This window comes from Lathamus discolor, chromosome 1 (genome assembly GCF_037157495.1).
Source record: "Lathamus discolor isolate bLatDis1 chromosome 1, bLatDis1.hap1, whole genome shotgun sequence".
NCBI classification, from domain to species: Eukaryota; Metazoa; Chordata; class Aves; order Psittaciformes; family Psittacidae; genus Lathamus; species Lathamus discolor.
The window spans coordinates 7885899-7903577 of record NC_088884.1 but is presented as its reverse complement, the minus strand read 5'-3'; the positions used below and the strand labels follow the sequence as shown (position 1 = coordinate 7903577).

At 39.0% G+C, this 17679-nt stretch overlaps 1 protein-coding gene across 3 annotated transcripts in view; it reads left to right on the top strand.

Annotated features, from left to right (window-relative positions):
• The window catches only part of TBK1 (TANK binding kinase 1), a 31514-nt gene extending 14077 nt beyond the window's left edge, over window positions 1-17437 (top strand). The window contains exons 9-22 of one of the 3 annotated variants that reach the window (XR_010613516.1): window positions 398-594; window positions 1810-1868; window positions 3210-3301; window positions 3738-3839; window positions 7135-7213; window positions 7511-7632; window positions 7752-7828; window positions 8096-8135; window positions 10218-10319; window positions 10405-10501; window positions 11619-11725; window positions 12045-12116; window positions 12901-13213; window positions 16330-17437. Coding sequence is in view for 2 of the 3 variants with exons in the window: in XM_065682823.1 (XP_065538895.1) it covers window positions 398-594; window positions 1810-1868; window positions 3210-3301; window positions 3738-3839; window positions 7135-7213; window positions 7511-7632; window positions 7752-7828; window positions 8096-8135; window positions 10218-10319; window positions 10405-10501; window positions 11619-11725; window positions 12045-12116; window positions 12901-12952 (1198 nt within the window). In the remaining variant the exon portion in view is untranslated. Of the gene's footprint in view, window positions 1-397; window positions 595-1809; window positions 1869-3209; window positions 3302-3737; window positions 3840-7134; window positions 7214-7510; window positions 7633-7751; window positions 7829-8095; window positions 8136-9506; window positions 9600-10217; window positions 10320-10404; window positions 10502-11618; window positions 11726-12044; window positions 12117-12900; window positions 16238-16329 lie in introns of those variants that run through there. The other 2 variants (XM_065682823.1, XM_065682943.1) reach the window with 2 other exon arrangements.
• Window positions 17438-17679: the final 242 nt, after the last annotated feature.

Here is a 17679-nt window from a genome sequence, read left to right as displayed (position 1 = left end):
GTGCTTTTTGACATGTAAAACACCATAATTTTTCTTGGAGAAACCATCCATCTCCTTTGAAGAAACGCGTATGCCTGAGGAAACAAAAGTATGCTTCCTTTCTCTCATCTGGTGCTGCCCAGGCCAAAGCAAGTTTGTTTACACAGACGTGCTTTGGTGAAAAATCAGAGGTAGAAAGGGAAGTTTGATATTTTGCAGGAAATAGTATTTGTTTTTGTAACAGAGCAAGCTTGGGCAGCATGCTGCTTTTTGTTCTCCTTCTAAGTCAGGTGTTTTATGTGTACAACTAGTTCTTAATCAGAAGTAAAAGAGACATTTATCAAAGTAATGCAAAATCCGAATTATTGAACTGTTGCAGTGAGTCTAACTACTACTGAATGTATTGTTTGTATTATAGAACTACTATATTTCATGATTTGGTCTACAAACAGACAAAAATACCATCTCAGAATCAAGAACTGATATATGAAGGTCGGCGTTTAATACTGGAGCCTGGCAGATTGGCACAGCACTTCCCCAGGACAACTGAAGAGAATCCTATCTTTGTAGTAAGCAGGGAACCTGTGAACATTGTCGGATTAATCTATGAAGAAGGTATATGAAAGCCATTTCCCCTTTCTTATCTTCTGTAAATAGACTGAGTTATTTAATTATTGTTTAGGGCTGTTACATCTTAGAAATAGTGTTTGAAACTTTTCTCTTTTGATACCTGAAGTTCCAAAAATGCGCTTGCTCCCCCTATACCCTCCCCCCCCTCCTTTTTTTTATTCCCCCAAAATGCTGAATATCTTGCATGTTTGTTCCCAGTGCTGGGTACCTGAGCATCTTTGTGTTAAGTGGGGCCTATGGAGTACTGAAATATTTTGAAGCATGACACTTTTAATAAGTAGAAAGGAAAACTGTAGAATGTAATTCAAAGCTGGTTCTTTTGTTCCGTTACTCAGCAAGTGGAAATTCAGGTTTTGACTTCTTATTTTTTAATGTCACGAATGTGGTTAGCCTTTCAGTTAATAGGAGGTCTTAACACCTTACCTTTGCTTGGAACATAAGGTAATGCCATAACAGAAAAAAGAAGTAAGTTTTTGCATTTATCTTTGAGAGGCTTATAGAGGGCCCTGTGCCAGACCCCTTCTGTGTAAGAGATGAGCTGGGGGCTATGTCTGCACTTGAGAAGTCAGTAGTGCTTTTGTCAGTGTGTCCTACATACTGACTGCTCTACGCAGCTGGCACTCGCACAGAGGTGCTGAAGAGGGTGGGTAGGTGAGCTGTTTGTGGGAAGATCAACAGCGCCTTTGTATTGTATCAGAGCTTTCTAAAGGAGTCAGTGAGTGTGAGAACAAAGTAGATTCAGCTGATAAAGGCTACCCTAGATTTTAAAAAGCTATTTGCTGAAGTTCTGCCCTTAAAAGTCTCAGTGAAACTAAGTATAAGATAAGAGGGAATAGTCTCCCACGTAGGCAAACATAGGGCTGAAGAACAGAAATAAGTGGTTGGTTTTCTCAGTGGAGAGACATCGATAGTAGAGACCTACATGAAATCTGTGCTGTGAAGCATGTTCAAAAGTGAGTCTGAAAAAGGAAGTGAATGAGTTTGCTGAAGATACCAAGTTACTTAAAGTGCTTAAGACAAAGGCTGGTTTTAAAGGTGTGCATGAGAACAACATTAAATTGAAAGGCAGTAACAGATTGGATGAAAATCCATGTTGATACATGTAAAAACCAGTGCACAGCATGGGGAGGGGAAACAGTCTGAACTTCTGAAGTTTCCTATGGAAAATAATAAAATGAAGATGTTTGTTTTGTGTTTCAGTTTTACTTCCTAAAGTACATCAACGTTATGATTTGGATGGGGATGCCAGTATGGCTAAAGTGAGTAATTATGATTTTAATCTATATATCTGTCTCACATAATCATACTGAAATGAAAGCTGCTTGATTTTCAGATGAATAATGTTAATGTTAAAAAGAGTTTTAACATGCTAGTGAGAATTCTGATTGACAGAAGTGTATTTCATAGAATCATAGAATAGCTAGGGTTGGAAAGGACCTCAAGATCATCTAGTTCCAACCCCCCTGCCATGGGCAGGGACACCTCACACTAAACCATCCCACACAAGGCTTCATCCAACCTGGCCTTGAACACCGCCAGGGATGGAGCACTCACAACCTCCCTGGGCAACCGATTCCAGTGCCTCACCACCCTAACAGGAAAGAATTTCCTCTTTATATCCAATCTAAACTTCCCCTGTTTCAGTTTGAACCCGTTACCCCTTGTCCTGTCACTACAGTCCCTGACGAAGAGTCCCTCCCCAGCATCCCTATATAATAAATATATATTTATTAACAAGAGCTCCAAAAGTATATTAAAGCCATACTTTGCATACAAAACAAGTTTGTATATTAAAAACCAAAATAAACCCAAAAAACAGGCTTCTAAAGTCCAAGTGCTCTGTTACTGCATAATTCAGTGCTTGCAGGGGAAGGAGATGGTCACTTTGGAGTTCCGAAGTTAGCTAGAGGACTCATAAAATCCTATCATGATGCAAAACTTAATGTAAGAAAAATAACTTTCCTCTTTTGATAGAGAGGGGTCTCTAGGACTCTGTAGAGTGGAATTTTTTTTGCCTTTTGTAAATTCTCAGAATCTGGGAGATACGTAGAAGTTGTTTCATTCTTTTGGTCACTTTTCTAGAACTGCTAGATGGATGCATTGCCATGCTTTGACTTTGTGGCTACCATTTATGCTATGCCTATAAAATAATGGCTGCTGGGAAGCCTTGTATTCAGGCGTGGTAGTCCTGAAAGCATATGTCTCTTTGAACACCGGGAGTCTTTAAAATTAATGAAGAGAAAGCCACCAGTTTATATTAATGAATTAAAATATTGTACGTTATAATTTCTGAAACTTCGTTCACAATTCTAAGTAAATCAGCAAATTTGTAAGTGGAATTAGGTGAATGACGAGTCCTTAGCCTTAGAATTTAAAAATATGCCATTTTTACAAGTTTCTTTTAGTGCATGTGTTTAATTCCTAAACTACTGAAGAAACGTACTTGTGACTTCCCAGAAATTAAAGTAAATCCTAAGAGTAAGTGGTGTCATTTTTGTTTATAGAGACTTATTTTCATCCCTAACAGTGATTAATTGATTTTAATTTAACAATTGTGAAGAGAATGCCAGGTTAGTACTAATGTTTGTGTTTTCCACCAGGCAGTAACAGGTATCGTCTGTTATGCCTGTAGAGTTGCCACTTCCTTGCTGCTTTACCAGGAGCTGATGCGAAAAGGAGTACGATGGCTAATGTAAGCAACTGATGGAATTTCATTGTACTTGTTTCTTTTTTAAAAAAATTGAGATTTGCCTTTATAATCAATCCATAATTCTGTGATCCGCCAGTATCTTGGGAAGTTTTCTTTACTCCTTGAATAGGAATAGGCTTTCTGACTTATTTCCTTCTTTCTGTCATTGAAGAAACAAAAATCATTTTTTTGGCAATGAGGTTTAGGTATTTGCAATTTTGCTTTCTTTTGTAAATAATTCAAGTCTAACCTCTGGTAACATGGAGGTACAGTTCAGCAGCTTACACAGGATAGTTTTATAGGAGGATTATACCAATGCATCTCTAACTGATAGGAATTCTTACTAGCAGTTACAACTGTAGGTATATTATTGTATTGCTGATTACTGGTAAGATGGCAGTTGAATGCTTTCCCTACAGACTATTGCTTCCCTTTTTAGTGAAATAATCAAGGATGATTACAATGAAATGGTTCACAAAAAGACGGAGGTTGTCATCAGGCTGGATTTCTGCAGCAGAAACATTGAGAAAGCTGAGAAAATGTGAGTAGAAGCACTACACTGAATGCATTGATTTTTCAGTATCTTTAATTACAGTGGTATTAAGTCATGTTTATTTACAGGGGTTTTGTGTATAAAAATAAGTTTGAATCAGCATGGATTTGCTGATGACATTGACAAGCAGATTCAGTATTATGCTTTATGCAAATTAGAGTGTTTATTTTGTGGCTTAACCTAATGGGAGCAAATAATTACTACTAAGTAGTAATTGTATGTGTTCTTTTTCTTATTTCTTCTCTGACTTAGCTCATCTGCTGTTGTTGACTTCAGAAGCTATAGTAAAGCCTGCAAAAAGCTACTCAATTCTTTCCTTTAATTAGTGTTTTAGTGCCTTTGTCACTGAGGTTGCTTGTGTGTATTAAGGATGACTGTTAAATACTGCCCCTTTCACAGATTTAAGACGTTAGCATTTTCTGCATGGAAGAATTTTAATGTTGAAATGCAACATAGAGCAGCTGAACAAAAAAAACCCAAAAAAACCCAAAACCCAACAACAAAAAAACCCCAACCCAACAACCCAACAAAAGTAAAAAACCAAAACCCACCAAACAAACCCACCAAAACCCCATAAAACAACGAAAAAACAAAGCTACATTAGGATGTCACTAGATCAGTGATATCAGTATCACTGTGGGATACTGCACATAGGGATACCAGAGGTAAACTGCACAGGAAATAATACTTCTGTCTTTGTTTTAAGTGGCTGGCTGTTATTTTTGTTTATTTTGGTTAATTCAGAGGGCAGAGGTCTGTATCACAGAATCTCACTGTTGTACATATGGACCTATTTAGTTCATTATAGCAGAAAGTTAATAAGATCACTTTAAAGCTGGGGAAAAAAAAAAAAAGAAATAGGGAGGAACTGAAGAATTATTACCTTTTAGAACAGAAGACTTTCAGGTTTCAAAGACCACAGAAGACACTTATTTCTCTTGTTTTCCGTTTCAAGGAAACAGAGGTTTTCCAGTGGTCAGACTCTTCTGCCCTACCTCTTTTCACTCAAGGCTGTCTGTAGAAGAGATTGCACCATCAAATACATCCTCCAATTTCATTTATTCTGTCTCATGATCTTTGCTTCATCTCCAAGTCCCATGCAATGCCCAGTTCTCAGACAAATTCTTTTCCACTTTTAAAGTGCCTTTTCAGTGTCCTGTTCAGTCTTCCCATAAACTATCATTGGCTCCATCTTTATGGAGGAGAACAAGGTGTGTTACTCTTACACAGTCTGATACAGACTCTTCATGGGATTCTTCTATGGTATCTGTTTTCCTATTCAACTTACTGTCAGGATGCCCCAGATGCTGTCTTGGTCATGGGAGTCTCTAAACTTGCTTCCAGGCTGCTCTGAAAATGCAGATGTCCACAAGACAATTGATGCATACATGTTGGAACTATGCAGAATAGATAGACTTAAGAACAGACTTACGCCATGTTGAAGCTGCTATGCATTGCAAATTGAACATCTTGTATGTAGTAATTGTAGATACCCAAGGATTTGTCTGATTTGCTGTGTGCATGCCAAACGTGTACAAAATGACACACCTGGGCTCAAAGAGATTTGCTTAAAAAAAATACCACAAAACAACTGACCAGTGAAATTAGCAAAGTTGATAACTAGCAAGATAATAGCTCTGTAGCCTAGTTACAGATCATCAGGGCTGTAATCCCAACTCCTCTTGAAGCCAGTTATTTGACATGACATGGATGTATTCTATGACTGTTCTTGTTCACTATTTGGTTCAGATAGCTTCTTCATGCTCTCTGCCAGGTCCACATAGAAGAAAGCCATTAAGAGCTCAGAAGAAACTGCTGTAGGTTCTGATGTGTGACTTTAGTGCGTTCAGCAGTATCCCAGAGAATCATGGAATCATACAATAGTTAGGGTTGGAAAGGACCTCAAGATCATCTAGTTCCAACCACCCTGCCATGGGCAGGGACACCTCCCACTAAACCATGCCACCCAAAGCTCTGCCCAACCTGGCCTTGAACACTGCCGGGGATGGAGCATTCACAACTTCCCTGGGCAACCCATTCCAGTGCCTCACCACCCTTACAGTAAAGAATTTCTTCTTTATGTCCAGTCTGAACTTCCCCTGTTTAAGTTTTAACCCGTTACCCCTTGTTCTATCACTACAGTCCCTGACGAAGAGTCCCTCCCCAGCATCCCTATAGGCCCCCTTCAGATACTGGAAGGCTGCTCTGAGGTCTCCACGCAGCCTTCTCTTCTCCAGGCTGAACAGCCCCAACTTTCTCAGCCTGTCTTCATACGGGAGGTGCTCCAGTCCCCTGATCATCCTCGTGGCCTCCTCTGGACTTGTTCCAGCAGTTCCATGTCCTTTTTATGTTGAGGACACCAGAATCGCTCACAGTGCTCCAAGTGAGGTCTCACAAGAGCAGAGTAGAGGGGCAGGATCACCTCCTTCGACCTGCTGGGAGCAGCAATTTGAAAAGGAAATAAAAATATGCTCACTTGTGAACTGGAGCAGTTCTTATTTTCACAGGAATTTGCTATGTGTTTGCATGTGGCCTTTCAGCTTCTTACGGAGAGACAGGATGTTCAGTTTATTTGACTTCAGAAGACTTATATGGAGTTAGCAAAGGTCCTCTTGTTTGTCCTCCCTTTTTAAGGCTATGCTTCAAAGCATGACAATGCAAAGCTTTTATTTGAAAAGGTGATCGAAGTATTGAACTTGAGCAAAGTGTGTATTTTCTGGAAGCAGCTGAGCTGGTTTTGATGGTGTTTTTAAAAACAAAATGTACCTGAGACTCAACAGGAAAAATATTGTCCCGAATGATTTATTTGGCACTTGAGACAGTCATATGGAAAGTATCAGTATGAGCAGATGGTGCTACTAACCCAGCCTCAAGGTTTTGGTAACTCAGCCTTTCCAATAAGTTTCCACAGAAATGCATTTTGGTGCACTGGAGTATTTGTTGTGTGTCATTGACTACTTTAGTTTGGTAACCTTTTAAAAATTATTTGATGAGAGGAAATAAGTTTTACACTGCCTGCTGAGTAAAAGTAATGAATAAGGAAGTCAAGAATGGAAGCTTGAAACTAAAAAGCAGTTCAAATGTAGGAAAACAAAAAAGGATTTTTTTTTTCATAACTAAAATATTTTCATTATTAGTGGCCATTTAACGTTGTCAGTGTTTCATGGTTCCTGCTTGACAGACACTGTATTTCGTATAAAATATAGCTATTGTTACACTAGATTCAAGGAGTGTTTTGAGTGTATTCACTGCTTGTTCTTAACTGTGTATTTTTTGTGGCCAGATACGAGAATCTGATGCAGATCAACTTGGAAGCGTCAGAAGTGGATGAAATTTCAGAGATCCAGACAAAACTGTTGCGTGTAAGTATCTTGCAAAGTCTGTGTCTGTCTCAAAATGATGTTTCTGAAGAAAAAGCCAAATAGACAATAAGTGTTTTCTGTGAGTAACAGAAATGCCAACATCAGAGATGATTCTTACTTTAAATACCATGCTTTAGCTGCTTTTAGCAAAGCCTAGACAGATAATGGGCATATTTCTTCAATTAATGTCAGTGAAGTAAATGGGCCTATAGCATTAATGTGCTCAGTTTGTTTTCAGCCTCAAGGAATTTTTCACTTTACCCAGTGGTAATATTGAACTTTCTTGCTCTTACGTAGCTCTCCAGCTCTCAGGGCACACTAGAAACTAGTCTTCAAGATATCAAAACCAAACTTTCTCCAGGTGGTTTACTGACTGACACCTGGGCGAATCAGGAAGGCATGCATCCAAAAGACAGAAAGTGAGTAAATTGTTTTAATATGTATTGAATTTTACATTGAGTCAGAGTTCTTAAAAGTCATCAATAGGTACTTAAGTTGATATATAAAATATCTCATTTTCTTCCTTTTGTCACTCTAGTCCAGAAAGGCTGCAGGCGCTGCTGCGTTCCATCACAGATATTTATTATCAGTTCAAAAAAGACAAAGCAGAACGAAGTAAGTAACTTCTTTGATTCACTTTTAATGCAAACTGTAACATAAAGGACAGGTCAGTCCTTGTTCCACTAGGAAATTAGGAATCGAGGGTTAGTCAGGAACAGTGAACATGTTTGTACGTCTTTCTTAGTAAGACACCATCTTAAAGCCCATATGAATGAATCACCACTATTAATCTCATAAATTTGAATTGCACTTAGTGGAGTTTTACATAAATACAACTAATAGAATTAAACTGGTAATGTCTGTCATCTGCTTTGATCCTAGGGCTTCCTTATAATGAAGAACAAATTCACAAATTTGACAAGTAAGTTTTGAAGTTACTTTTGGTAAATAGCATGATTGCTTTCAGGTCCTTCAGGTGCTCTTGCCAATAACCTGTTGTAAAGTATAACCTCTTTAGGATTGCGTTGTGAAAAATTGCCTTTAAATATCTTAAATACATACGACTGACAGCATATGGTAATGAGGTGCTTTCTGACAGTGGAGTTTCATCCCTGATAGACCTTCTAAATGTAGATGTGAAATACCTACATACCTGTGAAATACCTGTTCATTTTCTAGGCATAACTGTCTTCCGGGAGATATATTTTTTTCCCCGTTCTTTAGGGAGGAATAAGCCCTCAGTAAGAGTGAAGTGACTTCATAACTGAAGATAATTTTCTACAGGTGAATGAAATATGGGCTAGCTGAATGAAATTCTAGGACAATTTAATCTTCCAGGAAGTATAGCAAGCAAAAATCTAATGCAGTTCTCGGTGCCTATATAAAATTGTCACTCGAGGGGTGGCCACATGAAGTGTCTGTATGTAACTTGGGTGTCTGGACTCCCATTAAACTCCACTGACTCTAACTAACTCTTGAGCAACTATCAACAGATGCTCTGCTCATGTTGTACTTGTCTCAGGTTTGATTCAGTTCCGTACACAGATGCCTAATACTAATTAAGTTATTCTCCTAGTGGCTGGTCAGTTGAGTGGTTCCCTAGACTTTCCTGGATGCTATAGGAATTCAGGCACTGCTTCTGTAAAATTCTTGCTGTTGCTACCAGATTACAGGTAGAAAGCTAACATGTACAAGGCACTGGTATTCTGAAAACCATGCTGCTTGATTTTCCCGAAGAGAAAGCTAAATGGGATAACTGCCGAATAGAGGGGAGGTTACCTTGAAATAAAGGACAGTAGGGAAGGGAAAGACAAACTTGACATGCTGAGACTTAGATGCATCATTGCCCTGCCAACAGCAAGGCACTGAACTTAATGTGACAGATACTACAAAATTATTGTTCATATTATGTTCTTAAGGATATGTTTGGAAAAAAGGCAAGCCCTGGGATGCAAGCCATGGCTCAGTTTAAAACTGCACTCCCTTGGGCAGACTAAAGAAATTTTAGGACTTTTTCTGCTACTGAAACTGTGTCATTGCATAAGTATGTGTTATTTTCATGGGTTTGAGTACTGGCATATTTTCTACCACAAGAGTCTTCTTATGACTGTTCAGGTATCTTTGAGATTCTAACTACATCTTATTGAACTTGATTCACCCTAGAGAGAAATGACAGTGGTTTTTGTTAAGAACTGTCTGCCTTTAGCAACAGGCTGTCCTTTGTAATATTTACCCCTAGACAGATAATGGAGCAGCACTCAACTAGGTTTGTTTTTTTTCTGGTTGAATATAGGTATGCATGCTTGATGACAGTCCAGTTACACGATAGCCAGAATGTGATTAACCAATAGCTGTCATGCAAGACTGAACAAAATACGAGAAGCAGGTATTGGACTGTAGTGTCCCAGTATCCCTTAGTTTCACTTACTGGTGCAATACAGAGCATGGTAAGGGAATTAGGAGACTGGGATTACTGTCTGCAACACTAAACAGAACTGGGTTTTGGTTTGTTTTCCTGTCCTTATCTGCTTGCTTTTTAATTTTGTCATAAATGTAAGCTGACAGAAAAATCCTGTGGTTTTTCTTCTTGCATGCATATTACTCAGCACAAAAGATTCTTCATATATGCTGGAAGTTCCAAGTATCTGCAGAAGGCAGATAAGAAATAATGATTTCTGTTGTTTCTATTTAGAATCTCTTTTCCTTAAATATACCTGCTCAGATAAATACTGATTTGGAGAAGACATTTTACCAGTTGTTCATATAAAAATAATTGCAACTAAACGCATCAAATAATTTTTTCCTCCCTGATAAGGAATATTTTTGAAACACGAAACTGTTAGTTCATGCACTGTGTTGAATTCTTACACCTTACAACAGCATGCATAAAGGTGGTTGAAGGGATTTTAAGTCCGTATACCTGTTCTCTAAGTTGCAGTAAGTAAATCACAGGAATGAAGTTTTGAAAGCAATATAACAGTGTTTGGTTGTTTCTGTTTTGCAGGCAGAAGCTGTATTTGCATGCTACAAAAGCCATAACTCTATTCAAAGATGAATGTGTCAGCAAGTATGATACCTTTTTGGACAAGGCTGAGGACTGGACAAGGCAAGCTGTTGATTACTATTTGGTCGTGTTCACTGCAGCACTTTTATACAGGAAGCTCCTAAAAGAAACCTTTTTTTTCTTTTAGGAAAATGTTTCACACAAGGAAGCAGTTACTGGCTCTCACCAATCAGTGTTTTGATATCAAAGAAGAGGTATCCAAATACCAGGATTATATAAATGAGGTAGAACACTTCAAAATTCTGTAAAGTGTTTGCATAGATAAAACTGTTCCACATTGTTTAGTGTCATTAGTGTTGTTTATAGTGAGTCTTAAATGCAGTCATATTAAAACACAGGCTGCATGGATGCAGTATTCAGACTATAGTAGCTTAGAATCATAGAATCACAGCATGGTTTGGGTTGGAAAGGACCTTAAAGGTCATCTATTTCCATGATGTTGGAGTGGCCTAGAGAGTGGTGTGATTTTTTTGAATCCTGATAAATTTGGAGTTTGAGGGGTTTTGGGTTTTTAGTGGTTTTAGTGGTTGGTTTGGGGTTTTTTTTGGAGTTTGCTTTTTTTGGGGGGGGGGGGGGGTTTGGGGGTTTGGTGGGGTTTTTTTTGGTAGTGTTAGTATTCCCCCCCAAAAAAATCTGTGCAAATGGATGCTAGTTCATTGAGAAGTGTTCTGTGTAACTGTTATCATAATGGTATCTGAGCATCTAAAGGATTAACTTGAATACTCAGGATTAAATATTCTGAAGCATAAAAACACTACTTCCATATGCAAGATGAGGGGATACATGCTGAAGGATGCATGCCAATGCTGCTGGTACGTGAAAGAAGAGGTTTTGTTAAAATTCGGACAGTGACTCTGCAGGATGGAAACTTACCAGAATTACCTCAAAATTGAGAGAATGAAGGCAGTAATGTTATTATTAGTTATAAAAGAAATAAAAAATGAAAGAAGAGCACCTGATAGGCATAAAGCAATGAAGGAATGGTAGAGAGCATCATTTTACTTGTTATTGGTTTGTGTTCTAGTAGCACCACCAAAGTCAGTTATTGATTAGGATCCTGTTTCCTTAGGATATCTACAAACATAACAAATAGATGATTCTTCCTTTTGAGAGTTTATTATGAAAGTATAAGACAGTTAAGAAGATGGAACAAATCGGGGAGCTACAGGTCATGTCAATACAAAACTTGTTGTGATGATCTCAACTTGGGGATTATCAGCCACCTTAATACTGTAATGATCTTATTAGGCATCACAACAGTGGAGAATTTGAAGAATTTGAAGGTGGACATCAAGGTATATGTGACAACTTAAAACTTACATTTCCTTTTATCTATTACAGTTACAAGATGCTCTGCCACAGAAAATGTTCGCAGCTTCCAGTGGGATGAAACATACAATGAATACAGTCTATCCTAGCTCAAACACATTAGTGGAAATGACTCTTGGGTGAGAAGTTCTTAATTGGATTGATGCAATATTTTATACCTATTACACAAATATGGTTGACTTAGTGATTGCTGCATTAAGACCAAGAATTTTATATTTCAGAAAAACTTTATATTGCTAAAGTGATGGTGGCACAGACTTGGAAGCGAGTAGGGGACCATACTGATGTATCATTTTAGTAAATAATCAACTCGTTATCTGTTCTTTCTTTTGTATGTAATAAGTTGGTGGAAGCTGTGTGGTGGTGGTGGTGTGTAATCACAGCAGACAACTGTCCCTATAAAAATTTTAACCTTTTTCTGGCTTCTTGTTACTACAGTATGAAGAAACTAAAGGAGGAAATGGAAGGGGTTGTTAAAGAGCTGGCTGAGAACAATCACATTTTGGAAAGGCAAGCAATTGTTTTCCCTTTTAGGGCTGATACTAGGAGCTGGCTTAATTTGATATATTTTGTAGATCCAGAACTTACATCAAGGGATGATTCTGTAGTCTCTTTTGAACTGCTCATCTCAGGTGTACCCCCCAAAAAAGTATCGAAAGCCTTGAAACATTACTGTAAAATCATACTGACGCAGCAGTTGTGGCATTTTTATGTCACGTTACTTACATTTGGCTAGAAAAAATATCTGTTGCACAGATTAATTCTGAATTTAAACACAGTGCTGTTGCAGATCCAGTGGTGTCTTTTACCTCCTCACTTTTAAACATACTTTTTAACAACTGTGGAATTGTACCAATCTGAATATATTATTTTGCAATTTTCAGATTGCTTAAATAAAGTGAGGAGAAAGAGTTCAACATATTTCTTACAATCCTGAGATGGTATTGTTGTTATCACAACTGTTATACAGACTTCTTGTGCAGACCTGTTGCTATACAGACTGACTTTGCTTTTTTTTCTGTAAAAGTAATGATCTCCTGAAAGCTTCAGAGTGAATTGCTGGTAGAGCTGAGTTTGGCATCAGGATAAATTGGTTTGGTTTTGTTCCGCAGCCCCATAGTTGAAGCATAACATCCTCTCTTCCATCTTTTCACATATACAAGTTGGATACAAATGCATGTGTTGGCACATGGCAAGGAGAAGGAAACCCCATAAATAAATTATAATGAATTAAGGATTCATTCTGTAATCTAGACAATCACCTAAGAATACACTGGTGTGTTTTTCATTTTAGATTTGGCGCTTTGACTATGGATGGTGGCCTGCGGAATGTGGACTGTATCTAGTGTTCAAAGGACCTGAAGAGGACTTGTAAATTTTTTCAAAGGGAAGAAATACCGTTGGGACATTTAAAGGCAGATATTAAATCTGTATCCAGGTTTTATTTCCCTCTACAACTGTAGTATTAAAGAAAATGTAAATATGTATAATATGTAAATATAAAAGAAATATCTATCTTTTTTTTTTTTTTTTTGGTTAATGTTAGGATAGAATTACTCTTGGCAGGGAATTGAGGCCCTTGGAGGATCTCTGATGAAGTCCTAAAGGTAAAAATGTTGTTGATGAAATAGGCATTTGTTTGCTTTGAATATTGCCCATTTTCTCTCAGAATGCAACTTAGTTTTTATTGCAAGAGGACTTGTGGAACTCTGAACGTTATGAATAGCCTTTAAAGAGTGTTTTGGATTTCCTTTAACCACTACTATTAGTTTGGAGTTCAGCTGAATGACTCTGTCACAGAACATGACGGCTCTTTTAAATGAGATCTTTTTAAATAAATGTGAATAGGGACTAAAAGCACAGGTAGGACAGAGTAGAAATGCATTTCTCTTCACATTCAAACTGTTAAAGTTAGTTCACTTCTACTTGAGAGAACAAATTCATGATGTTTTTTGAAGTTCCTTTCCGTATCTGGTGCCGTGCTGTCTGTAAACATGTTACTGCTCTGTACATGGAAGTTTTGCACTCCAAGTTGTCAGACTGGATGTAAAAATGCCTGGTTTAGACTACAGCATTTCCAGAATTCCCCTGAACTCTTTTTGATCACCACAGTGTCATGGTTTAAGCCCAGCCAGCAACCCAGAACCACACAGCTGCTTGCTCACTCCCCCCACTTCCTCCCCCTGCTCCCAGAGGGATGGGGAAGAGAATTGAAAGAATGTAACTCCCACGGGTTGAGATAAGAACAACCCAGTAACTAAGGTATAACACAAATCACTGCTGCTACCACCAATAATAACGATAAGGAAATAACAAGGGAAGAGAATACAACCGCTCACCACCCGCAGACCGGTACCCAGCCCGACCCGAGCAGTGATCTAACCATTCTGGGTAAATGCTCCCAGTTTATATACTGGGTATGACGTGCTGTGGTATGGAATACCTCTTCGGTCAGTTTGGGTCAGGTGTCCTGTCTCTGCTTCCTCCCAGCTTCCCCTCCTCCCTAGCAGAGCTGAGACTCAGAAAGTCCTTGGTCAGAGTAAACATTACTGAGCAGCAACTAAAACCATCGGTGTTATCAGTGCTGTTCCCAGGCTGAAAGTCAAAAACACAGCACTGCACCAGCTACTAAGAAGGAGAAAAATGACTGCTGCTGCTGAACGCAGGAAAACAAGAAAAGTGGGTTCTCAAAATAAAATAGCTTTTTCAGAGTCCTGTTTGCAGGCATAATCTTTAAAAAAGGTTAAAAATTGGTATGAGGTGAATCCGTGGGCAGTCAGGAGGCAGGCAGCATCATGCCCCAGTGGAAACTGAAAACTGGAAAAATACTTCATCAGTCTAGATCATGAAAAAGAACAATACTCACTGCTGACTTACAACTGAGATACCCAACTTAGGTGGAACACTTAGGAAGACTACTTATGTATTTTCCAGTATCAGTTATTTTGCAGTATCAGTAGTTACTACTTTCAGTACTACATTATTGGGTTGCAGAGATGCAGAACAAAACAGTCTGCTCCAAAATATGTAGGAGAGGAGAAAGAGAAGAGGAAAACAAACTCAGAAAATATCCCTCACTTTGTTTGGATACTGCAGACGTACTTACTTGTTTCAGACAGCAGCATGCAAATTATTGCAGGACTCACTTTTTTCTGGTGGAAACCTGGCCAGGGGTGTTCAGTGGTGTCCAGCAGCACTTCTGGTTGCTGTATTACATCTATCAGAAGGGCTGGACCAATTATATTGAGAATTTTTCATCCTTAACAGTGAAACATTTAGGAATAGACTAAACAGTGGTAACCTCTGATAGCATCTATTTTGTGATGCTGATTCCCTGGTTACCTGTCCAGGTCAGAACACAAAACATTTTCATTGCTTTTTTAAAAAACTGACTAGAAACCCATCAAATTTATAGTTGATACTTCCATTGTTAAAGGAAGAGGAAATGCACTGCCCTGACGTCAGAGACCTGCTTTCTAGTGTTCAGGATGAGAATCAAGTATCAAAAGGGAATTCAGATATGTTTTATGCCCATGTGAGAGGCTTCTTTCTTTGGAAGCTTTGTCCCAAAAAAAATCTAGCTATGCAAAAGGAGTGCAACAGTTTTGTGTGTTTTTCCTTGGATAGCCATGGAATTCTGAACAGTTTGTTTTTAAAATACCAGAATCATGTCAAACTGGAATGTTTTAATGCCTGTTTGTACACTTGTTCATCCATGTCTGCAGTCTCACTGAGTGTCAGTAACACACGTGCACAAGTGTTAGAAGAATCATGCTCTCCAATTGGGCATAAACTGTTTTTTTCCAATGCTGCCTATAACACTTTGCTGTTTCAAAGGCTCATCTTGAAAGAAATCAAGTGTTAGTTGGAATATATCATTTTCAAAGCTCTTTACTGTGAGGCTGGTGAGGCACTGAACAGGTTGCCCAAAGAAGTGGCAAATGCTCCATCCATCCATCCATGGCAGCGTTCAAGGCCAGGCTGGACAAAGCCTTGGCAACATGGTCTGGTGTGAGGTGTCCCCATCCATGGCAGGGGGGTTTGGAACTAGGTGATCTTTAGGTCTTTTCCAACCCAAACCATTCTGTGATTCTATACTGAAGCAGTCTGAAAAAGGAAGTTAAGTGTAGTAACAATACAGTCTGTATACTGACGAATGCACAGCATTCTTTTATACACAGTTGAAAATGTTTTGTTGTATTTTATGTTCATTTTAAACATTGCTTGGTTTAGTGTTGCAAAACACATCAGAAATCTTATACTTGTTAAAATTTCTTTTCCTAAAGCAATTTTAACTAAGCAGTAGCTAAGGAACTTGAAGTAACCAGTTCATCACCGACCAATTGCGTTCTTATGAAGCAAATATATTTTTTGAGTCAAAGTGTGGTGTGTAGTGCCATCGTTTTGGGGCTCAAACCAAGTGTCCTGATGCTATTGGTCATGCTGCTGATTTGCCAAATGAAGTAATAGAAAGTAATATATAGTTCTTCATTCTGAAGCGGCTTTCCTGGTTTGGGGGGGTTAGCTTAGTATATTAATTATCCATTACTTGAACAAACCTGTCTTCATATGAATTGTGAAAATGCATGAGTGAATGACCTAATGACATAAATACATCATCAACCACTTACTGCATGGTGTGGACTTACTTCTGTGTCTTTCTGTAATTTCACTTTCTGTTAATTTCACCTTATAATTTCTTTGTTTTCTCTTCATTACAAAGCCTGAAACCTGAAGTAGCAAACCATGGCTTACCTTGCATTAGCTGCGCAGAAAATGCATCCTCTGCAGTGGAATCGTCAGCACGGGCTATGCAGTAAAGCCACTCATCCTTCTTGGTTTTAACCACTCTGCTGACATGTGTTCTGAACAGTAGTTCTCTGTAACAGAGGCAACATTCATGGTCTCTGCTTGGTGTGAAACAGTCCACTGGTGGAGCTCCATAAGTACGGATTTAGTTTATTACTGGAGAAGTGGCAATTACAGAATAATTTTGGCTACAATACTATGGCAAGGATTAAAAAGGCTGAAAGGAAAAGATTGCTTTTGGGGTTGTAAGACTTGATGCCTACAAGCGGGGAGATGTGGAATAAACTGCATCACCTTGTTTGGGCAAAATTAAACACAGAACTATCACTAAGTAGTTGCATAGCCTGCTCGTCCTCTGAAATCCCTTCCATGGAGGGCATGAGATCACTGGGTAGCCATGGCTGGTCAGCTAAACCAGGGATGGCATCTCGCTAGGGACAGGAGCCCGGCCTTGGCTGTGGGGAGGAAAACCTGGGTTACCTGTGACCAGCCCCATGATAAGCACTTCAAAACTGGCTTGTAAAAACTGACAAAATATACTGGCCACCTGAAGATAAGCTAAAGGAGAAAGAAATGACTGGGGTTTGGATAACTGACCTGGGGAAAATGGGAGTGGGTTAGCTGGAAGAATGGGAGAAAGGGGGGGGCAAAATTCTTAAGTCATCCGAAGGCTGTTACAGAAGGTGTCTGTGGTGAAAGGAGTTGAGATTCTGAATATACATCATAGTGTACAAAACATAACAAAGAAAATACCTTTCCAAGACTTTTCCAATAGATGTCCCAAGTTTGGCAGTATCTTTCTAAGACTAAGAGAGTCAAGTGCCAGAATAGTGTTCTGGGAACTCAGCAGTATTGGTCAAACAGGGGGTTTTGGGAACGGGTTACCTGTTGGCAGCTCTTGTGGCCAATCTCCCCATTGGCAAGGCTGCATGACCTTTTGATTTTCTGTGGTTTAGATGGCTTTTGTTGTTGTTGTTATTATTTGTTCCACTGACTACAAATAAAGTGTGCTAAGGGATATATCCCTCAGTGTAGTCTGCTGTTTTGACATTGGTACAAGCCTGGCCACCAGTCAGTGCACTTGCAGATGCATGTCTTTTGGAGACCTTTCACCTCCTATTACAAAGCAGACTGCCAGTGACAGGTCGAGCCGAGGCATGCTACAAGCAGGGGGGGTACCACAGTTGTTCAGAGCTGTGTTCTGCTCCTGAAATCTCAGTCAGGTGTTGGATGCAGCTGGTGACTGCACAGGCTTCCACGGCCT